Raw genomic sequence first — 23,876 nt, 5'->3', positions numbered from 1 at the left:
TATCCAGGGGCCAGAGGTGCTGCTCCAGGCCCACTTTGGAGCTCTAGTTGGGCGGAGGAGGAGGATGTGTGTGTGTGTGTGTGTGTGTGTGTGTGTGTGTGTGTGTGTGTGTGTGTGTGTGTGTGTTGGGGGCCTGCAGGCCCACCAGGCTCATTGTTATTGTTTGGTTTTTATAGTTTTAAACCTCAAAGAAGGAGTAACCATGTGAGAGCAAGAACAGGAAACACAAAAACTAATAAATACATATCAAATAAATGTTTACACCTGAAAATGAATTTTTGATCTTTCATTTAAATGTTGATTTTTTTTTAAAAAGGTTATTGATGGATGATTTAATGAACTGTAATGAACCTGGGTGTTTGCAGTTGAGTTGGAATCAATCATGAAAGGATCTGATGCCCCCCCACGGCGAGCGGGCGGCGCCAGGCTGTCTGGTCTGGATGAGCTGGTCCCGGTAGCAGGAGCCATGTTGGGTGTTGTCATTCCTCCTCTCAGCCGTCACCTGGATGGTGGATGTCTGTTCTTTGTTCTGTAGCCTTTCTAAAGGGACGACCTGCTCTCTGCTGCCTGCTCCTAGAGCTCCCATTAATCTTCCTTGCAGCCTTCATTAAAGCTGCCCCCACTACATGCATGCCTTCTCTCCAGGCTTCTATCTCCTCCCTAATGCCTCTGCTCCACCTTTACATCCACCCCTTATCTTTCACCCTAAAGCCCCAGCACTGCCCTCCTGCTCCGGTCCCTTTATCAGCCCGATCTCTCCTCCTCGTTCAACTCTCTCCTGTCCTCTAAATACTTTTTTCCCCCTTAAGGCTCAAAAACTTTGAATTCAAATGAGCTGAGAATTTATTTCAATTTGCACCTTTTTGTGGTGACGCCCGTGTGCCATTTCTAAGGCGGCACTTCAGAGTTCTCCCCCTGTTTGCCGTTGACTCAGACATAAAAGCTCGCTTATGAAGGGATTATGTTTCCCCTGCCACTGATCCCTTCCAACCTCGTTCCTCCTGTCTGCACACAATCAGAAGAACAGCCAGATATCTGGAGATCATTAGTCAAGTAGTTCTTTATATCAGGATATAATCAACTGCATCAAATTATCCTTGTATTAACTTTATAATGAGTTTTACATCTGTAGATGGAATCAAGATTTCATCAAGTAAAAAGAAAGGTCTGTTAACAAGTTCCTCCCTTATCATAAGTACACTTAATCACTCATTTTTTGCTTCAATTTTGTCCTGTTCTAATTGACTTTTTATTTTTCATATTTGTTGTCGAACTAATAATTCTAATTCATTTTTCCTTCCACCGGTGTAAAGATTAATGTCAACCAAAACCCATCAGCAGGAGTGATGACGTTTTCACTAAGTAACACCGCTCATAGTCCTTGAGCAAATCCTGGATGACACACTTCCTGTAGGAAAAAAACTTCCGATATTTCCTCATCCCTTTATTCAACATGTAACATTTCTGGTCCTGCTCTTCCTGCCCAGTCAGGACCGCCGCACCGACCGTGTTGTGGCGCCTCGCTGTTTTCACGCAGCAGGATTTTCTTCTTTCTAAAGTGACGGACGGCTGATTTTGTGTCGTGGTTTTGTGTTTCCTTCAGGCCAGCAGGTTCTGGGTCTGGTGGAGAACCAGAGTGACTGGTACCTGGGGAACCTGTGGAAGAACCATCGTCCGTGGCCCGCTCTGGGTCGAGGCTTCAACACCGGTGAGTGCAGCACAGCTCATATGTATTCATGAAAGTACGTGAATATAAATGTCTGTTAACATCAAAGTGATGCGGGCGCAGGTCAAGGAACCAGCAAACATGGCGCACCCACACAATCAGGCTTCTTTCATTGACAGGATTCTTCTTGTTCCTGTCAAGCCACTTCAGTCCAGGAATTACGGAAGTTTTCCAGAGTAACTTTGTTGGAGTAAAAGAAAACTGTCAGATATTCCCAGCGGCGACACGTTGACGTCAGTGTTCAATTAGAACATGTTCTACCATGGGTATATGATGGAGGCAGACGTACTGCACCACGGTGGTTCATCTGCTGCCGCCGCCATTTTTGTTCAACATCAGAAATGGATTGTGTAGGAATTTGGAGTGAGTGTGAGTCTCCATGAGTTTGGAAGTGTGTTAAGGGGACAATGTGTGTGTGTGTTTGTTTTTGTTATCTTTTGGAGACCTTTTCTGGTAAAAACACTACCTTCTCAGGACCCCTAGTCCTCATGGGGACCAAAGACTGGTCCTGATGCAGCAGAACTTCATTCATGAACACCTGGTCCAAGGTAGAGTGAAGGTGGAACCTGCAGTCAGCTTGAGGTTGAGATTAGGGCTTGGTTAGGATATTCACATGAATGGAAGTCAATGGAATGTCCTAATAAGGATAGCTACACAAACCAGAGTGTGTGTGTGTGTGTGTGTGTGTGTGTGTGTGTGTGTGTGTGTGTGTGTGTGTGTGTGTGTGTGTGTGTGTGTGTGTGTGTGGAGAATGAGTCAACATTGTAAAGGACATTGGGCACCGCCCAGGTAGAAAGGTGCTGTCCTCCTTTATACTTCCTCGTCGTCGTCCTCGGTGCTCTGAGCAGACACCCCCCCCCACACACACACACACACACACACACACACACACAGAGTCCCCCTAACACACTTCCAAACTCATGGAGACTCACGCTGCTTCTCAAGCTGTTGCTCCCAAGTTCTGGAACCATCTCCCCTGTTCCACTTTCAAAAAGCAGCTGAAGTCATTTTTATTCAGACAAGCATTGTTTGCTTGACTGTGCCACTTTATTTGTTGTCTTATTTATTCTCTTGTGTTTGTGTTGTAGCTCTTTTGTGTGTCACTGCTTTTATTTGTTGCTGCTCTGATTTTTAACTTGTCACCCGGTGCTGTTTGTTGGTATTGTGTTGATTTTCTATCTGTGAAAGTAGCTCTACAAATAAGCATCAGTAATTTATGAATAGCACAAACATAAACAGATACAGGAAATAAGCACAGACAAATGGCGAGATAACGACAGAGCGCCGACACCAAGCATCAGGGCCATTAGCCGTTGATTAATAGGTGTGTTGTGTTCCTGGGCTGCAGTGGTTGATCCGTTTCTGGGGCTTGTTAAACCACCTGAAGCGGGCTGAGTGGTAAAGCTTCTCCTGCTCTTAAAGGAAGTGAACGGAAATAGGAAAAGACGTGTTGCTTTTCTAAAAAACATCAATTTGACACAAAGCCTCCAGTTGAGCTGCAGTTGGTCGGCTTTGTGGCGGTGATGGGCCAACAGATGGAGCACAGCAGGATATGAAGGATGGTTTGTTTGTTCTGATCCTAAATAATGATTCACCACGTCGCTCCCTCCCAAATTCAGCTGCTTAATTTCATTTGTTGCAGGCGAGAGCATTTCTTTTATTAGCAATATCATTGTTTTTTTAAGCGTTCCCTCGTTTGACAAACGCAAACGGCATATTAGCTTTTTTTCATGTTAGCAGGAGAATTTTAACACCGTTTCTACATTCAGTGCCAGTTTGTTGCAAAGCTTAAACTCTGTGGCTTTATCTCAGAAGCCACAAGGCTGTGATTTAGAGCCTCATGATGGGACTTTATCACCTTCGTCCGTGTGTGTGTGTGTGTGTGTGTGTGTGTGTGTGTGTGTGCGTGTGCGTGTGCGTGTGCGTGTGCGTGCGTGCGCGCGTCTATTTTCCAGGGGTGATTTTGCTTCTCCTGGATCGGCTACGGAAGCTGAGATGGGAGCAGATGTGGAGGCTGACTGCAGAGAGGGAGTTAATGAGCATGCTGTCTACCTCTCTGGCCGACCAGGTACCAGAAACACACTGTCACAGCAGTGAAAGCAGGATTGAGCTTCAGTGTACATCCTGGTGCTCAGCCAGCAGTGTAAGGAAAGTTAGGGAAAATAAACCTTTTGTTTTCTGTTGCAGCGGCGTTAATCAGTAGTGAGGCAGAAGTAGAGTTCGCTGTCCATCACAGGAAGAACGTTACCAGTTGCAGCCGCGCGTGTTTATAACAGCAGCAGGAAGCTTCCCTGTCTCAGGGGCTTGGAGCGCAGCAGTTGTTCACGGCGGTCCCTACTGGCCACCATCATGACCATCGGCTTGGAATTGATTGATCGATGTGTTTCATTTGCGTGTCTCTCGCGTGAAGTGCCCAACCTTCACGGGCAGACACACCATGCTTATTCATTCAATCCTTTGCAGAATCACGGGACTTTTCCTCTTGACATTTAAACCAAAATATTCCGTCTCCTTATCCAAGCTTCACAAATGAATCTGCTACCCAAAAAAGTTTCCTTCCTAAAACATGCAAGTTTTTCATACTCGTCCATCTCCAAAAAAATGATAATAAAGGAGGACGTTTGACTCAGTAACACGTCCTTCTAGTCATTGTAAACAGGAACGTAAAACAAAACCTGAATTCCATTCACGGCGTCACACAGTAAAGAGTTGTTGCTCTGCTGGAATGTTGCTGAACTTCATGTAACTGTGCACATGAAGATCTTCTCTTCAAATTATACTTCACAAGGGATTTTGCTCCGTAGCCTGACAGTATACTCGATATATAGACCCTTGTTACTGATACCAAAGAAACGATTTACTGCTAATGTCCTGTCAAAGTGAGCTGTTCTAAAAATAAACGGCAAATAATTCTCATAAAACAAAGACTTGAGCTCATTAGCCCAGAAGATGCTCCTGCAAAATGTCCCCATCAACATCGTCTCAGTCTCCGAGCAAACATCCTCTCAGCTGAAGTCTGAGGTTTGTGGGTCCCACATCTCCTCTTAGGGCCCAAACTGAGGTGCGTTTATGAACTGGAGGAGAAGGTCGATGCAGAGTTACAGCCTCTACATTCACAGAGGCCCCAAACACCAGAAGCGAAGTCAGCCGCTGGACACTCGCGTGAGTGACAGAGCTGCGTGCCGTCCGCGGTTCAGACACGCTTTACCTTCAGAAGACCCTCGGTCTCATACGAGCAGGCCGGATGTCAAAAACCGGTGCGGCCTGCTGTGCTGTGTGCTAACATGGCGAGGGCGTTCGCGGGGACCTGGTGAAGGATCTCTCCATATCTCCATCATCTCCCAGCTATTCAGGGCTCATCTAGATGAGAGATGTTTTTATGAGATTTTAATTAAACTTTCATTATGTAAAGTCCCGCAAGGTATGCAGTTTGGAAAATGAACAGGGCTTTGGAAATCATTCCATTAGTCCATCTGCCTTCTGTTGAACAAGATCCTCAAATGGACTGTCAGCCTTTATCACACCATTCATTACCAGGCTGTAGAGCTTTTATGTGTCCCATTAGGACGCAGGTGTCTGCCACTGTTGCCAGGCAGACCTGCAAAGATCTCAAAGTTAAAAGTCTCTTCAGGGTAACCCCCACCTTTCGCAGATAGAACTCGAGCTGAAAGCACTTTTGCGCCTCCGATGGACTTTTCCTTAATTAGGTCTAAATTCTTGCTTGTGTTGTACGTCGCTTTGGACAAAAGCGTCTGCTAAATGAAATTGGAGAATTGGAGAATTGGAGAATTGTAAGCGAGGATGTCATGACACACGTGGCCATCAGCTGGATCTTCTGGAGATCTTCGCTGTAAGCAAGCCTCAGCTGACGCCCGAGGTGGCGAACATTCAGTTAGAATCTGTTCGTCTGACATGAATTACTTCCTTAAAATAATGACATAGTTTTGCATATCTCAGTGTGCATCATCTACGCCATAGATCCGGAAGAACCTAAAGCACAATGTTAAATGAAGTGATGCTGACACAGCAGCTGTGCAGTAGGAGTCAGTAAAACAAGCTGGCTGTCTATAAATGATCAACATTTCTGAAAAATGAGAAGGATTTTTGCTTTGTGGTTGTGACCAGCAACCATAGCAGACATTTGAAAGCTGACTCGTCTGATAAGTGTTGATATTTTCTGTACAAATACAGGTTTATACAATATTTGCAGTTTTTGACAGACTGAACACACGTCAACTTTGTGAATTTTATGTCCAAAGCATTTCAAAAAGCCGATGAAGTCAGACTTCCATGTTGGCGACCTCATCATAAACAAGAGACAACAATTGATGAAGAGACTCGAGCAAAACTGGGCTGATAGAATTGACCAGTATGTTTAGAATGACTGATTCCAGTAAAATCATACGTCTCCGTGTGGCAGCAGTAACCAGTAGATGCTCCAGCACCATCATGTAGGCTTGAGCTCTGTCACACGAGACCAACAACAACTCTGAAACCTGTCTTCTGCGTAGGGGGGTTCGGTCACGAGTCTCCAGGTTTGCCCGTCGACTCCCGGCGTCGATGGAAGGTGACATTTGTCATTTCAAAGGTTTTATGGGTCGTGTCATCCGTCTACATTGTCTGTCTGACTGAGGCTGCAACTGTGTAGCGCAGACTATTTTTAGCCCTGGTAGGAATATACCATTGAGTTAAAAATACAGGGTGGACTAAATACATCTGTCTGAATGTCAGTGGAACAGACGCTTGTTTTTTGTGTAGCTAGATATGATAAATATGTGAGATCAAATAGTTTTAACAGAATTTTGACTGTTTGACTGGAAAGTGAAGGATCACAATCACCCGATTAGCCTAACGATGTCACCACGGCTGTCTGTGTACACTTCGTGAAACAGAGCAATACTACAGGCCCGCTTGTTCTCAAGCATAGAAGGAATAAGGGCACTAGAGGAATAAACTAAATCAGAGTGTAACATCCTGCAACACCTATGTTCTATTTGTTGTTTTGGACACAAAGAATGTTTTTGTGGACAAGAAATAGGTGGGCAGCAGGGTCACTGGGACTGGGACTGTGTGCTCAGTGTGTGTGTGTGTGTGTGTGTGTGTGTGTGTGTGTGTGTGTGTGTGTCTCGGTCTCCAGGATATCTTCAATGCTGTGATCAAACAAAACCCGTTCCTGGTTCACCAGCTGCCCTGTTTCTGGAACGTCCAGCTGTCTGACCACACCCGCTCTGAGAAGTGCTACAAAGACGTGTCAGACCTCAAGGTGAGACCCCGCCGTCACCACCACGCACGCACCCAGTCACCTCTGACACCCCAGAGCTGACCTACATTCATCAGGAGTCTCGCAGCAGCAGCTCCATCCAAGGTAGCTGCACACTCTCAGTGACACACATTGTGTGCTCTTGGCAGACTAAGAGTCTTATGAAAATGCAGCCTGTCCTCTGCAGGCTTCAGGAGATCTGTAAAACTGTCAGAGCCTGTTACTATCAGCCTGTTGCAACCTGTTACGCATCTGTTTTTTTGCAGCAAGTAGGGATCATACAAATCTTGAAAGTGTGGAAAATGCTGATGGTGCTGCGAGTCTAAGCCCAGGCTGAGAAAAAGCTCATGACAACATTGTGATGTCAGCAGTTTTGTTTTCCTTTTCTCGCTCAAAAAAGAAAAAAAAAGTCCTCTGGGGTCGCAGTGGCCTTAACACCAGCACAGACACAACTTCTTCGGTGTGATGCAGTGCTACACATAAATGATGTTTAGAGAAAAGCGGTGTAAATCTCAACCTCTCTGCTGCGGGTTCCTTGACCAGGTCATCCACTGGAACTCTCCCAAGAAGCTCCGGGTGAAGAACAAGCACGTGGAGTTTTTCCGTAATCTCTACCTAACCTTTCTGGAGTACGACGGTAACCTGCTGCGGCGAGAGCTGTTCGGCTGTCCCAGCGAGGCCGACCACAACAGTGAGAATGTAGGTGTGACAAACCGGTGCGTGCGTGCATGCGTGTGTGTGTGTGTGTGTGTGTGCGTGCGTGCGTGTGTGTGTGTGTGCGCGTGTGTGTGGACAGACAAACATTGTACACTGGAGCTGTGAACTGTCTGCTGAAGGGTTCTCTGTCTTTATCTCGACGTGTCCCCTGCTTCCCTGCAGCGTGGCACCTCATTCTAATGGACATTTGAACTTGGGATGGAAAGTGACCTCCCCAGTAGCTCACCTGCTTCATTTGAACTGACGACACCGTAAAAAATAAAGAGAAATCTCAACAGTCTGTTTAAAGGAGACCTTTGTTTTATGGTTTTCAGCTTGGACCGTACTCTGCTGTTTGTTTTTTGTCGAAGTAAATGATGGAAATAACCTTTTTTTTGTCTTTGCTTTGTTAGGGTGAAAGAAACCTTTAAATTTGTCATTTGACGTTAGCCAGTTGCCCCACTGGACTACAGTATAGTCTGTCTTAATTTTCATTTCCTGCTTATAAGAAAAAAGTTTGTAAAATAGGGTTGTTAAAAACTAGAATTTCCCTTTTAGCTCTTTTTGGACGATGGTGCAGATCCACAGACCTCTGGACAGCCACAGTCCTATCTCTCTCTCACTTCTCCTCTCTGCCTGCAGCTCCAGAAGACTTTGTCTGAGCTGGACGAAGACGATCCGTGCTACGAGTTCCGTCGAGAGCGCTTCACCGTCCACAGAACTCACCTCTACTTCCTCCACTACGAGTACGAGCCCAGCTCTGACAAGACTGACGTCACCTTAGTCGCCCAGCTCTCCATGGACAGGTACTGATCCGCGCTTAACGGAGCAAATAATATCTTGGCAACAAAAGGCCACTTTCTAGTCTAATCAGCCACATTTGTTAAGATGTGAAAGGATTCTGTCTACAAATCGTAGCCAAGTGAAACGTGTAATTTTCACAAAGGAAAGAGGGAATCAATCTCTTCTGTTTCAGATGGGAAATACATGACCCCCCACTGTAGATTCAGACTGCCCAGCTTCCATAGTGACGTGTTCTAAGTGGTCATCAGGGAAGCCACCAGGGACCTCACTAGGAGCTCCTCGAGGTTGGAGGAGCTCTGTGGCCCTGAACACACCTGGAACTAAGATCCCGATTAAGATCCTGAGTCCTGAATGCATCCCGAGATCCAGTTACTGAGACCACATCCACAGGTGGTCTGGGCCTCGTGGCCACACTCTTAGGCTCGTGTGTACACGTGTGTCCTGAATGGAGCGCCTCCTAGCTGATGTCCTGTGATTTAGTGGAGATGCTGAACGCAACCGGGGGGGTATTGTTACACGTCTGATCATGTGACAGCCTCATCCAGAGATAGAACTGTTGTTGTTGTTGTTTGCTTTCAATTTCTAACTAATAAGCACAAGAAAATTCGCCCCCTCTCCCCTCCCCCCTCTCTTTCTCCCTCTCATAACACAAAAGAAGACATTAATTCCTTCAGCATAGAAAATGTCAGTGACTGACTGAGTGGCTGTTGATGGACACGATCCACTGCCATAAATAACCCTGTTTCGTTGCTGCGTCCTGAGCGACACGCCCACACTCGCCATTAGGAGTAAATAGAAACTGCTGCGATCCAAGCGCTGCAAACAGAAGTAATGCAGGTCTTTATTTGCATGCAGAGCAGGGAGGTAAGACGCGATCGCAGGAGCTGCGTGTTAAAGCCACGTGTGGCGCCCTCAGCAGAGACGGGCACTTGATCGGACCGCTCACGATGGACCTCGCAGCAGGTGTGCACAGAACCTTGAGGGAGAGTCTGAAACGCTGCTGCTTCTTGATGAACTGACGTGAGTTCAGTGGACACAAACTCAAGACTCGGCGCTTCTGATCACATGACTCCTTCCCCCACAGTAAATGTCACTCATCTTGAATATTTTGCGAGGCTTTTCAAGCACAAAGTGGATTTGATGGATGCATTTATGCTGATTTTCTCGCTCTCATACAGTGACTTCAGGTTTATGCCCTGTGTGTTGTACATTTTGAATTATTTTCCTCATGAAGAACTCTGTCCTTGGCCCAGCGTCAGTGTCACCGCTGCGTATCGACCGACCCAACTGTCACATTCACACTGACGTTCTTTAACTAACGTGTGTGTGTGTGTGTGTGTGTGTGTGTGTGTGTGTGTGTGTGTGTGTGTGCATGCGTGCGCAGCCATCGGTGTGTTGATCTCCACACACACTGTGCTCTGGTGATTTATCTGACTGACCGCTGACCATCATAAACCAGGTCATAGGGTCACTGGTGCAGTGAATTTCCTTCCGTTTAAGGGATTCAATTACCAGACAAGAGGATGCACAACGCACACACACACACACACACACACACACACACGCACACACACACACACACACACACACTCAGTTGTTAGTTCCTCAACTATTTAACTTCAAACTAACCTCACTAACCCACATCCTTCTATTAAGATGGCTTCTAATACGTGGCAGTGCTGTGACACTTCCCTTCTTCGTTCTTCTGTAACTTTCCTGCTTTCACTGCATGTAACGTTTGAATGTTTGTCGTTTTATTCTGTTTTATTCTCCCTACTGGTTGCTGTAAAAGGTTCTGTGGATGAATGTTGATCGATCGATTGACTGATCGATTGATTGAGCGAGAGGCAGCTGTCAGTGGGTGAACTTGTCCCTGCGTGCAGGCAGGTAGTGGGACATTAAACCAGCAAATCTAAAACGTATATTTATAAACCTGACAGGACAGAGAAAGCTGGAGTAGAGAGGAACCTCTCCCGGGGAAAAAGAGTCTAGCTGAAATATTTTTAGACAGAGAAGCTGGAAACTGTTTTTTTCCTCCAACTCGCCAGTTACGTCTCATAAATAGTCCGACAGCAATACATCAGTGGCCTCGTGTCGAAAGGACGCTTACGCCCAAAAACCTGACGTGCCCTTTTCCACGATAACATTTTGATGTATCAAGAGTGAAACGACCGTGAGGACGTGCGGTCGGTCCTCGACACAAACTTCATGGTTGACATTTGTAATGCTTTTGGTCGGCTGGTGATATTTAAAGGTGCTGCTGCTGGGGAACTGAAAGCCTGAACTCCTCCAGGTGATTGGTTCGTCACTGATGAGATACAAGCTCGTGCGCAAAGGATGCTAAACACCCGTAATGATGGCAGTTTAGCCTCATCACAGGTCATGAAAACGTGAATTTAGAGGCCACATTACTTATTTATTCATTTGTAGGTGGTCCGCTATGATGCTGGGCTCATCAGCTGCTTCCTGTGCATCACGCCAGCTGTATGTGGTGAGATCATCCACGTACCAGCTGGCGTACAAGAACATTTGCAGCGAGGCTCCGTTTCTGTGCGTTAATCAACTGCACACGCTGATATAAAAGCACCATGAACGAACTGGCATTTTCACTCCGCTGGCCCGGTTCAGCCGGACCCCTCTCTCCTATCAAGCTACCAGCTGGCAGGTGTACGTGGTTTTTGTGAGTAGTTCATTTATGAGTTAAAGCGATGGTGACAGCTGAGGTTGTGCTGGTTGGTGTGAGACGCGGCGATGCTGTCAAAATCATCCCACGCTTTCTTTTTTATTGGCCGATGTCACTGCTGGCGTTCTCTGATCATGTCGATGGAGAAGGAAGTGGCGAGCCAGTCGTGGCCTGAGTGGTGGAGAGGCTGCAGCAACAGCCATGTAGATATGATGTCATCGTATTGCAATAGTTGTTGTAACACACTTGGGTTCAGCGGCGTGATGTGCAGGATTAGCAAATATGGTTTCAAAACAAACGTAAAAAGTCAAGTATTAATAATAAAGAGCACAGACAACATAGAGAGAAAGTGTTGCAGCTCTTTGAATCAGGGAGAGAAACGTGCTTCATGTCTCAAACAGTTCTGCCTTCAAACACCCTCACACACACACACACACACACACACACACACAAACACACACACACACACCCCAACAGCTTCCAGGAGAAACTATAGAAGTTCCTTTCCTTTGAGTTCCTCCGTGCCTTTGTCCTCAATTTCCAGGCTCTTCATGTTGTCACTGTGGTTGAGTGCAGAGACAGAGGGGCTGATTGGACCGAGGGCTCCACGCCGTGCTGCTGCTATCAGCCGCGTGTCATGTGGTCACTGCAAACACCGATGCTTTTCCACCCAGCATCTTTTAAAACCCTGGACAGCGCTCCGTGTCATACCAGTGCAAATAACCATCAAGTTTTTATGATCATGGCTTCGAGTCGTTGCAGTTGAGAACATCAGTGTTCCTCAGGGTTCTTGACTCCTGACTTGTCAAACGAGTGCTTCGTTTTGCGGGTTCATTCCACAATATTTGCTTCACGTACGTTAAGAAAAAGGCAGCAGAAGGAATCTACCAGCACGTGACGTTCACTAAACTAATCTTTCACATCCTAATGTCTTAGCTGTGTGTGTGCGTGTGCGTGTGTGTGCGTGCGCGTATGTGTGTGTGTGTGTGTGTGTGTGTGTGTGTGTGTGTGCGTGCGTGTATGTGTGTGTGCGTGCGTGCGTGCGTATGTGTGTGTGGTTCATCTGACAGTACTGCCCCCTTCTGCAGAAACTCTGCTCTTCTTCTTTGGTCTTTTTCACTCACGCTGCCTGATCTCGTGACATCGTAGCTGCAGCTGACTCAGCACCTGCACTGTCAGGTGTGGTTGTGCGTGTTCACCTGACTTCTGTTCTTGTGACGTCCCATGGGGGGGGGGGGGGGGGGGGGGTCATGAGTTCTGGCCCGTGCTGGAGAACAGTGGCTGTGCTCAGCTCTGCCTAAACTAAACGTACCAAGGGGGGCAGTCTGACCCTGAGCCCTGAATCGCCATCAGAACGTAGAACCCATGTAGTGAACACTGCAAGCACAGCAGTACAGTATAGTGTGGAACAGGGATGCTGCCTTTAGGGGCTGCGTGCTGGCTTCAGACTTGTCTTGTTTTAATTAGGCCCATTGTGGCTCTGTGGAGGGAAATATTGGGATTCTAGATCCAAAACAATGTCAGACACTCTTAAAATAAAACAATCCCTCCCTCAAATACCAAATAAATTATTGCTGGTGAAGCAGGCGGCATGCAGAGGAAGTGGGAGCCGCTATGACAGACACAACTGCATACGTGGGGGATGAAGATTTACTACGCCACCATTCCTGTGTGCTCTGGTCTGCAGGCTCCAGATGCTGGAGGCCATCTGCAAGCACTGGGAAGGCCCCATCAGCTTGGCCCTGTACCTGTCAGACGCAGAGGCTCAGCAGTTCCTGCGCTACGCTCAAGGCTCGGAGGTGCTGATGAGCCGCGGGAACGTCGGGTACCACATCGTCTACAAAGAGGGACAGTTCTACCCAGTCAACCTTCTGAGAAACGTAGCGATGCGACAGGTGAACACGCCCTACATGTTCCTGTCAGACATCGATTTCTTGCCCATGTACGGCCTCTACGAGTACCTCAGGTGAGACGCAGCCCACAGTTTCCTCAGATGTTGTTCCAGGAGTGTTTCTGTGGTGACACCAGCTTCTGTGTGTGGCTGCAGGAAGTCCGTGGTGCAGCTCGACATGGCCAACACCAAGAAAGCTCTGGTGGTTCCAGCCTTTGAAACTCTGCGCTATCGCCTGTCCTACCCGAAATCTAAAGCTGAACTGCTGTCTCAGCTGGACATGGGAACTCTCTTCACCTTCAGGTGAACCACCAGCGTTCTAGAGTCTCCAGGTTTCCTTTCAACAACCGCTAGAGATTACACAGCCTACCTGAGTCCCGTTGGAACACTGTTTTCTTTCTATTGTCAGCTGTTTCTGTCTAGCAACTAAAACATATTCAGGTGTTTAGCAAACTGTCCAGGATACAAATAAAGGTGGAAAATCAATGCAAATCTCTGATATGAGATTACAAATCAATCCATTCATTTGAAATGCAACAATAATAAACCTTCACAAAAGATAAATCGATCCAGATGTACTCACATTCTGTCTTTTGGCCAGTGGGCGGCGACTCAACTGGTAGACGTGTGTGAGATGACCTCAGTAATCTGGTGAACTCCTCCTCCACAGTTTGTTCACGTCTAATCACCGTTAATCAAAGGGGATCAAAGTCCAAAACCGTCCCCCTGAGTGTCGACCAGGACTTCCAGGAGGTCCTCAGATAACCAACAGTTGTCACTTTGATAAACATCACGTGTGTCACGATTCTCATGATGAGTGGAAATGTACCAAGAATTTACTCAAGACATTTTTGAAATGAGCACATTAAAACCAGCTGTAGTTGTCGTTTTATTGTTGCCATCAGCGGCACGATAAGCTCCTCCCACACAGGTTCAGGAGCGTGAGGACAGGAGAGTTTCTCCATTTGTCACTCAGTAAATCCCTCAGCAGCAGAACAAATCGCTGCTTTTCTCCTCTTTGTGTCAGCAGGGGAGGTTCTCAGATTCCCAAAATAAAAGTTATAGCTTTCACAGCCTCTGAAAGGTTCCCTCCGCAACGATAAACTGCTCTTCATTGCTGACACACTCACCCCCTCTCTTCTGTCCTCTGACTCCAGGTACCATGTGTGGACTAAAGGCCATGCACCAACAAATTTTGCCAAATGGCGGACCGCCACCACGCCCTACAGGGTCCAGTGGGAGGCCGACTTCGAGCCCTACGTCATGGTGAGGAGGGACAGCCCTGAGTACGACCGCCGCTTTGTGGGCTTCGGCTGGAACAAGGTGGCTCACATCATGGAGCTGGATGCTCAGGTAACGGCGCACTGCCTGTTCTCCTCAGGGGCTCCCGGACCACGTCTGCAGCTCTTAAGCTTGATTCTGAAATGCCGGCGTTGTGTTTCGTGTATGTTCCCGTAGACGCGCTGCAGCAGTTTAGTCCTGATTAGTCCTCATCGTCAAGGCTTTACAACGTTTGCAAAGGTCCGATTTGGGGCGAATGACATTTTGTAAATGAACCCTTGATAGGAGAAAGACCCCACATCCCGTTTGTCATCCAGCCTGGAACTTTAAGTCTTTATATATACTGTGTATATATGTGTATATGTGTGTGTGTGTGTGTGTGTGTGTGTGTGTGTGTGTGTGTGTGTGTGTGTGTGTGTGTGTGTGTGTATATGTGTGTGTGTATATGTATATATATGTGTGTATGTATATAGGTACATATGTGTATATATGTATATACAGTATATATGTATATATGTGTGTGTGTGTGTATATGTGTATATATGTGTGTGTGTATATGTATATATATGTGTGTATGTATATATATATGTATATAGGTACATATGTGTGTATATGTATATGTGTGTGTGTGTATATATATATTAATGTATGTATGTATGTATATATTGGTGTGTGTGTATATATGTATATGTATGTTTATATTTATATATGTATGTATACATATGTTGTGTATGTATGTATATATATATGTATTTTTATAAATATATGTATATGTATTCATATATACTGTATGTATGTGTATTTATATAAACATATGTACATATGTGTGTTTATGTAAATGTATATTTATGTGTGCATATGTATATATACATATATATGTATATGTATATATGTTTATATAAATATTTGTATTTATATACATATATGTATATATGTATGTATATCAACATATGTGTATATACGGATGTATGTATATTTATGTGTGTATATGTATGTATACATATACATGTATGTATATATATATATATTTGCATATATGTATGTATATACATATATGTATATTTGTGTGCATATATGTGTGTACATGTATGTTTAGATTGCTTTCACAAGCAGAAATACTTAATTGATCCTAGAAATGTACATGTGTGTATATATATCATATGTATGTATATATTTATGTATATATGCATGTATGCAAATATATGTATATATGTACATTTATGTATATATGTATACGTATGTTTATATGTGTGTATGTATATATGTGTGTGTGCGTGTGTGTGTAAAAACACAAGATATATACATGTATATACACACACAGGTAAAAGACAGAAATCAAAGGTTCATGAGACGCCCAGTTGGTTTTAGTGGTGTAAGAATGGTCCTTCCTCTTTCTCTTTGCTTTATGAATCTGAAAACGTTTTACTTCAGAGCAGCCATGAAACATCCATCTTCCTCTGGTCTTTGGGAATCAAATCCTAAATTAGGCCGTGAATGGCATGCCTCCATTTTGTGAACGCCTCGTCATACTCATGCTCTTATTTTGTTGAAATTAACATGAAAGTGATTACTTGTCACAGACAGCGATGCATGCTAAGAGTGGCTAACGTTAGCTTCGTAATTCAAACTCCAGGATGCATTGAAGGGCGGTTTTTGGTTTTATGAATCCATTTAATTTGACCTCAGCAGCAGTGTGCTACTTCATGTTGTACTGCAAGCTACAACGTTTGACGTCTTGTACTAATAAAAGCAGCCGTACTGATCGGAGTCCTCCTCTCTTCACAGGAGTACGAGTTTGTGGTTCTACCCAACGCCTACATGATCCACATGCCTCACGCCCCCAGCTTCGACATCACCAAGTTCCGCTCCAATAAGCAGTACCGGGTCTGCCTCAAGACCCTGAAGGAGGAGTTCCAGCAGAACATGTCCAGGCGATACGGCTTCGCTGCCCTCAAATACATGACGGCTGAAAACAACAGCTAGCCTCTGCTGCAGACCCTTACACCCCCAGCTGTGAACTACTGGCACACTCCACGGCCCGGGGGTGGGGCGGGGGCAGCGGCAAAGGAAACAGATTGTCAATATCGGGATACTTTGATCCTGGAGTCCCTCCGAACATGTGACCACCAGTGTGAAACTGCTGGGGTCTTTGTGACTGTACTGTATCCAGGTGAGAAGTTCTGCCAGCATGTAAAAAGCTATGAAAGAGACGAGTGTGAGGCCCAGGACATTGGCCTCTGCAGGCCTCGCCATGTTTTCAAGGAAGAGTTGTTGGCTAAGTGTAACTTTATATATGTACGCATGTGTGAGAATGTACGTGCAGGTGTGTGTGTGTGTGTGTGTGTGTGTGTGTGTGTGTGTGTGTGTGTGTGTGTGTGTGTGTGTGTGTGCGCCTCCAGGATGCTGTTTGCAAAAAGCTAAAAGAGAGATGTGAAGTGTTTTGAGCCTAAAGTTCTGTTTGCACGCCGCAAAGACGAGGAACACCTCTCAGGTGCTGTGAAGAAACAACTAGCAGCCAGTTTGATTGACAGCACACCCCCGACACAAATGCAAATCCTTACCAGGTGGCAACAGAGAGGTAAACAACACCCCCCACCTGTTTAGACAATGTCACTGTGGCGAGTGACACACCATCAGATACTGAGGCGAGCAGCCAAACTAGCTGCATTAATTTGTTTCATGGCTGATACAGATCAGAGTAAGTCCTCCTCCTCCTCCTCCTCCTCCTCCTCCTCCTCCTCTTCCTCATATGACAAGAGAAGTTCGGTGTAAGGATGTCTGGAGGTCATCCATCCCTCCATATTCAGGGCAGAGTGCTGCTAGCTATTGTTCCCCATGTTTTACTACGACTACAACAGCTGGTGCAGTGTGTAGTCTGCAAAAACACACTACTGTGAGCCCCCTGACACACACACACACACACACACACACACACACACACTCTCACGCACAAGGTGAAGCACCAATCCGTTCCTCTCAGTATCAGTGTTATTTATCAGTGCTGATGGAACGTTATCGTGCTGTGACAGTCATAAGAGAATCTCTCTCTCTCTCTCTCTCTCTCTCTCTCTCTCTCTCTCTCTCTCTCTCTCTCTCTCTCGCTGTGGCCTCTAGTTTGACGACACTGAACTGTCAATACTGCAAGTGCGTGTACTTTCCCAATCAGGCTGGATGTGCATGTACTCCCCTATTATAGCCGTCGTAGCAGTGCGGTACTTCTCCAGAGACTGCAGGTAGTAACCTTAGTAATACAGAGACAGCGACTTGTAGTATGTGTACCCTTCAGCTGGTATTTATTGATCAGCTCATTTTCGGTTGGGCTCCTCAAACACGGGGTGAGGCAGCAGAAGTGCGTCTCATGGTGAGCAGCGCTCAGGTGTCTGTTGGCACGGTGACGTTTGGGAGTGAATGAGAGCTGAAGCAACAAAGAAAGAGCAGCTTCAGCGTTTCCGTGCTCTCGGTGCCCCCCCCCCCCCCACACCTCCATCTTCTTTGACTTTGATGACGTTTACAGTTCAGGCAAAGACCAGATGTGGCGGCAGTCTGTGAGCAACTGATGTCACGTGAGGAAATTGGACATAAACTTTTTTTTAAAACAACAACAACAACAAAAAGCATGGTTGATTGGTCACGGACGCGGCCGCCATTTTGAATTGTGATGTCAGGGTCGTCAGTTTGTCTCCGCTCCAGCTGAAATGTCCCACTTCCTTCAGAGGTCAACTGGAGCCGTTGTGGTTGGCGAGCACCTGCAGCTGTAAATTTGAGTCAGTGGTACGCAGGTCGGCACCAGTAGTCCCAGTTAGTTTTCCCAGCACTCTCTTGTCTGGTCTTCAACTGGTCACACTGGCTTGTCGACGTCACTCAAAGGGAAAACCGAATTGATCCTGCAGTCAAATTCTGGCATTGCTGTCATGACATCAGCAGTAGTCACGTTTGGTCTGAGTCACGCCTCCCATCTGCCACACCCAGACCCAGTAAGGTGACTGGTCTGAACTGGTTTGGCATTGGTGCCAATGATGGATGATCTGCTGTTAGCTACTGAGATCAGATCCAAATTTCATCATGTGTTTCATAAAATGTTGTCCTCCGGCAAACGGAAGCTTGTTGAACTGAACTGAGAAGAACTGGACTGGGCACGCTGGACTGGGTAAACTGGCTAAACTGGGCTCAAGAAATTCAGCTCCTGAATGTTTATTTACAACAAGCGTTTCTACCGTTAGCTGCCAACCAGAGACACTTACCCACCTGGATAGATCAGGTGGAAGGTTTCAGGGTCTCGCTCTTGCCCCGCCCTCAGCCGATCAGCTGATCAGGGACTCTGTGACCTCTTGAGGAAGTTTTAGTTGCAGGCTGCCTCTTTCATGACTCCACGGCAACTTCCAGTGCGATTTTATCTGTTTTTATCCGAGGCAACAGACCGTGTGGAAGTGACTTTCACGCTTTTTCAAAGAGGAAAAAGGCAAATAAATGGACTTGCAAGCGTGATTGATCAGAACGTATTTGATTTTTTATCTTCTGTCCTGTACGTGAAGTGACGGAGACCTGGGGGTCGCGTGCAGGAGAGGAGGTGGGACGTGTTTCTGTTAGCTTAATGACACCAGTGGTTATTCTGAAACTGCAGATTTGATTTACTAGCGTGAAACTAGAGGCCACTACCCCCCCCCCACACACACACACACACGCACACACACACATACACACCCCCACCACCCCCAGCCTGGCCCCTCCCATTCACTCTGTCTAAAAGAGTTTTGTTCTGTCGTGAGGGAATCAACTGTATCTGATTGTGTGTGTGTGTGTGTGTGTGTGTGTGTGTGTGTGTGTGTGTGTGTGTGTGTGTACGAGTAAGTGTGTGTGTGGTGATAGGGCTTTTGGCTTTTGCAGGGCTGGCGATGAGCTGCAGTGTGTAAAAGTAGGACAGTGATGACTGATGCTGCTACCTGAATAAAAGCAAAGAGTCAAACCCTCAGACGTGACGCTTTTTCATCATTTCCTCCCACATGAATATCAGTTTAGCCTCATAAACCCTCAGTGAAGGAGGATTCATGGAGGCTCTCAGTGTTTAAAACACACACACACACACACACACACACACACACACACACACACACACACACACACACACACACACAGAGCAAATACACACCCCAGAACAGCACACCATGTGTGTTTATAGGTGCAGAACATACCACTTTTTCAAGTTAAAGGGGAACTCCTGCATATCAAAGGCAGTTACTTTTTCAGAGGAACCACCACACAAGCTGCAAAAGTAGTAGCACAATAGTTTTGGTGCTGGGGAGTTTTATCAGGTTCCAGGCCCCCCCACCACCAAGGAGGCGTAATTAGGGGACACATGAACCTCTCTCAAAGTGACAACCATTTATGATTTTCCATGTTGTAACACAGGCAAGAGAAAGAAAAGAGAAAAAAAAACAGCCTGACTTCACCCTTCAGCCGGGGGGGGGGGGCACAGAATTGAAGAGAGGTTCTAAACACACAGGCATGAGCAGCAATTAAAGAGAACGTCTGCAGCCTTGGTTTCTAGCAACAGAACCAGCGAAGCCTCAAAGAGACTCCTTGAGTCGCTGAAGGGCTCTGCTCTCCATTTGTTGGACGCTAACGAGCAGCAGTACCCGTTAGGGTTGGTACCACATTGTGTCTCCAACCAAAACACTGCAGTAGAGGCCTCACTGCCAAAGGTCAGGGTGGTCCAGGGGGACGGGGTCCGCTCTCCCCCTTGAGGGAGGGTCACTCCTCTCCACCCTGCCGCATCATATTCTGACCCTGGTTTCTGCTCCATGGTGCTGTGTTTGTCCCAGGGGTCAGGGGTCATCAGGAGTTTCTGATGACCCCTGACCCCTGAGCTTCTAGATCATTTCCATATCTGCAGAGTTTCACTGCCCATGCAGGCAGTTAACATCCAGCCACACAAGGAAACCCCAAACCCTGATGACCTGTGACCTCCGCAGCCCAAAGGGAAAAAAAGAGTCTAGCAGCTGGATCAGCGCCAGGACCGCCTGGAGGAAGAGACGAGGTTGTGGTCATCTCACTGGCCCCTCCAACTGGTAGATGAAACGAAGTCCCTCCTAAGAGAGTCTGGATCCATGCAGGTGCACATGAGGAGAGACGCACAGTCGCAGGTAACTGTTGTGGGTCCCAGTGTTCAGACCCCCTACAGGTTCCTCCAGACCACCGTGACACCTGAGTGCTCAGTCGGTGCTTTGATAAGTCGAGTGAGTCACTGGAACGTTTCACTCCCTAATTCTGCTTTAGCACAGACCCCAGATCAGCACTGGCACCTTTCACTGTCTAACTGTAGTAAGATGTCCGTCAGCACCTCGCCCCCTCCAGCAGTGCTGCAGTGAACAGGAACACCAGAGTCTCATGGTTGGATGAAATGGAATCAGTTCCAGCCAGGGATCCAGGTGGTGACCAGACCAGAGCAGACCAGACCAAACCAGAGCAGACCAGAGCAGAGCAGACCAGACCAGACCAGACCAGACCAGACCATAGCAGACCAGACCAGACCAGAGCAGACCAGAGCAGAGCAGACCAGACCAGACCAGACCAGACCAGCCCAGACCGGACCAGACCAGACCATAGCAGACCAGACCAGACCAGACCATAGCAGCCCAGACCAGACCAGACCAGACCAGACCAGAGCAGACCAGACCAGACCGCACGTCAGAGAGCTTAGTTTGCTTTAAGAGCTGTCAGAGAGGAACCTCAGGTAACTTAGCAGGAAATAAGTGGAAAGGTTCAGTAGGGAGTGTAAGAATGGAGGCTGGACTTGAAGTAAATTCTCCTTCCTGTGGTAACAGAATGCAGTACTGCACCGTCCAGCCACAGAGATCAGGATCAATTTGACTAAATGATTGACAGGTTAAATCTAACAGCTCAAAGCCTGTAAGTCCTGACTGGAGGAACCTGTCATGATATTTGCATCAGGTTCCCTGGCTGGATTTAGACCCCTGTGAGGGAACGCTATCTGCAGCAGTTCAAGAAACACTTTCAAAACACAAAATATCCTCATTTTAAAAGCGGTTCTGAGGAGGTGGGTTTGGATCAGGGAAAAGTTGGTGCAGAAAGTTCTTGCCAGGCACCGGAGGTTGGGAAGCTGTAAGGAGTGTGGCGGTGGAGCAGGTCAGTGAGGTAGGAGGGGGTCTGGTTATGGAGGGCTTTGAACTGGAGCCGGTGGAGCTGCAGGGGTGATGTGTTCTCAGGAGGGGGTGAGAGGCGAGAGGCAGAGTTCTGGACTTGGGATGAAGTGCTGTGAAGAATGCTGCTGGCAGTCGAGTCTGGATGTGAGGACAGCGCGGAGGAGAGTGACGGGCTGAGCGGCGTTTTTCAGGAGGGGAGAGGCCGCTCTTGTGATTGGATTCATGCGATGCTGAAAGGAGGTTCAGGCGTGTGGTGAGTTGTCCATGGTGAGGTGGGAGTTGTGAGGGATTTGGGAGTGACGATGACGACTAAAGCCTGATTCGTCGGTTTGAGGAAACAGCATCTATGATTTCATTTCAGTCTTGCAGTTTGTCAGAGTGGGTGGCAGATATGGTGGAGCAAACTGAGACCATGACGAGGGACCGACATGAGGGAGCAGGTAGACAAAGAGTAGAGGACCGAGCACTGAGCCCTGGGGGACGCCTGAGGACAGGTGAGGTCTGTCAGTTGCCAGGGGAGTGCAGCACCGGTGATGTTGCCTACATTTCTTACAGTCTGCACCAAAACACACGTTTCTAGCAATATAAAATAAATGAAATGGGCTGTAAGACCTCGTCAAATTAGCCTATCATTGCTCCTGCGGCTCCTGCAGCGTGCCTGCTGCCAGGACGTTTCAGGATCCAGGGACAGCGGGCCGGTCCTCCCTTAATGAAGTGAGTGTGGGGACAGCAGAGGACCCAGTTTATCAGCTCCCTGAAGACCAACTCTTCCCTGCAGAGCTGTCCCTTAAATTCCCTTTAATGAATGTCCCACGACACAATTTCTCTTATCAGAGAGGCTATTAAAATCTTTAGCGGAGACACTCATTAATTCAATTTAAAATTTAATGCATGAATTTTAGCTGATACATTCAGAGTCCTGGAGGAAGTTTGCCTTGAAGTGAACAACCGTGGCCTTTGATGCTGAAGAGGAGAGGTTGTTGAGGGTGTTTGTTCAGTTTGACGCCTGTGACGAGAAAGTGGAGCGTTACGGGGAACGCCACGTTTATATTCAGATCATACCGAAAGAAGCAAATACAGTTCTGATAGATGTCGCCGTTCCGAGGAGAAGTGACCCTGAACGGGTGAGACACGCCACCTCAGTGCTGAGACGCCGCTGTGGTCTGGAAGCAACAGCGGCGCAGCAGGAACGTGAGAACTTAAAATATTGAACTCAGTGGGACTCCTACAGCAGTCACTTCATGTCTACTTATAGAAAACTCCATCCAAGTACTTTAACCTGAGCAGAACGTTGGTGTTTTTTCACACCTGTGACCCTTCAGCATCGTGACCCTCCTGTGTTCGGCCCGTCACAAAGATCCAGACACAAAGCTGCTCTTCATGTTCTGTCAGAACCACGAGCCGCCAGGCTGGATCCCAGTTCCCTTGTTGGACTCTGAGTGAACGGAAGTTCCACACTGACACCTAGTGGTCTTTCTGTTGAGTTGTAACCTACAAACCAGTAGGCTGACTGCAGTACTCACTGTACTCCATTCATGGATCTCTGAGGGGTTTTTTGAAGTATCCATTCATCATCATTCTATTACCTTAACTGCTGTTAATGAGTCAGTTTGCGGGCTGCACGGTGGTGCAGTGGTCAGCACTGTGGCCTCACAGCAAGAAGGTTCCGGGTTCCAGCCCCGGCTGCAGCACGGGGTCTTTCTGTGTGGAGTCTCCATGTTCTCCCTGTTCCTGCGTGGGTTCTCTCTGGTACTCCAGCTTCCTCCACAGTCCAAAGACATCAATTTGGGGACGAGGCTGATTGATTCTCTAAATTGACCGTAGGTGTGAATGTGAGTGTGAATGGTTGTTCGTCTCTCTATGTTGGCCCTGCGATGGACTGGCGACCTGTCCAGGGTGAACCCCGCCTCTCGCTCGTTGACGCTGGGATAGGCTCCACCCCCCGCGACCCTTAATGTGTAGGAATAAGCGGAAGATGATGATGGATGGAGTCAGTTTGCAGGAAGAATTCCTGAAGTCTTCCGTGCTGGTGACTTCCTCATGCAGTGAAAACTCATTTTGGTCATCAGGCTGATTTTTGGATGCGCCTCCCGCGTACTTTGACTTCCACGTTAGAGGAGAAACAGCAGTATCTGTAGCAGTATTTACATGCAGTATTTCCTCTGAGTACAGCAGGAACATGACGTACTAGAGCTCTGAAATCCAAAAGTTGCTCTTCTTGTTAGAGAAAACATTTACTCTGTGAAACACGAAGGTTTTTGGTTTTTGAGAAAATGTGTGTAGAAAAACCTTGTTGGACTCAAATTCTTGTAGTAAAGAGGTTTTGATACTTGAGTTCCAGATGTTGAGACGAGGAGGACTGGGGACCAGAGTTG

The 23,876-nt window shown here is 47.0% G+C and overlaps 1 protein-coding gene across 1 annotated transcript in view; it reads left to right on the top strand.

The window, feature by feature from the left end:
• The window catches only part of large1 (LARGE xylosyl- and glucuronyltransferase 1), an 84,667-nt gene extending 65,396 nt beyond the window's left edge, over window positions 1-19,271 (top strand). The window contains exons 8-16 of the mRNA XM_086201247.1: window positions 1,604-1,708; window positions 3,682-3,794; window positions 6,864-6,989; window positions 7,530-7,685; window positions 8,325-8,488; window positions 12,857-13,135; window positions 13,217-13,363; window positions 14,218-14,413; window positions 16,127-19,271. Of these exons, the coding sequence (XP_086057373.1) occupies window positions 1,604-1,708; window positions 3,682-3,794; window positions 6,864-6,989; window positions 7,530-7,685; window positions 8,325-8,488; window positions 12,857-13,135; window positions 13,217-13,363; window positions 14,218-14,413; window positions 16,127-16,324 (1,484 nt within the window). The 3' untranslated portion in view covers window positions 16,325-19,271. The remainder of the gene's footprint in view (window positions 1-1,603; window positions 1,709-3,681; window positions 3,795-6,863; window positions 6,990-7,529; window positions 7,686-8,324; window positions 8,489-12,856; window positions 13,136-13,216; window positions 13,364-14,217; window positions 14,414-16,126) is intronic.
• The last annotated feature ends 4,605 nt before the right edge of the window (window positions 19,272-23,876 follow it).

The sequence above is a fragment of the Aulostomus chinensis genome, chromosome 4 (assembly GCF_037954235.1).
Source record: "Aulostomus chinensis isolate RoL2024-O1b breed Wild chromosome 4, RoL_Achi_v1.0, whole genome shotgun sequence".
NCBI classification, from domain to species: Eukaryota; Metazoa; Chordata; class Actinopteri; order Syngnathiformes; family Aulostomidae; genus Aulostomus; species Aulostomus chinensis.
Note: the sequence above shows the minus strand (reverse complement) of the source record. Positions and strands in the feature narration are given on the sequence as shown.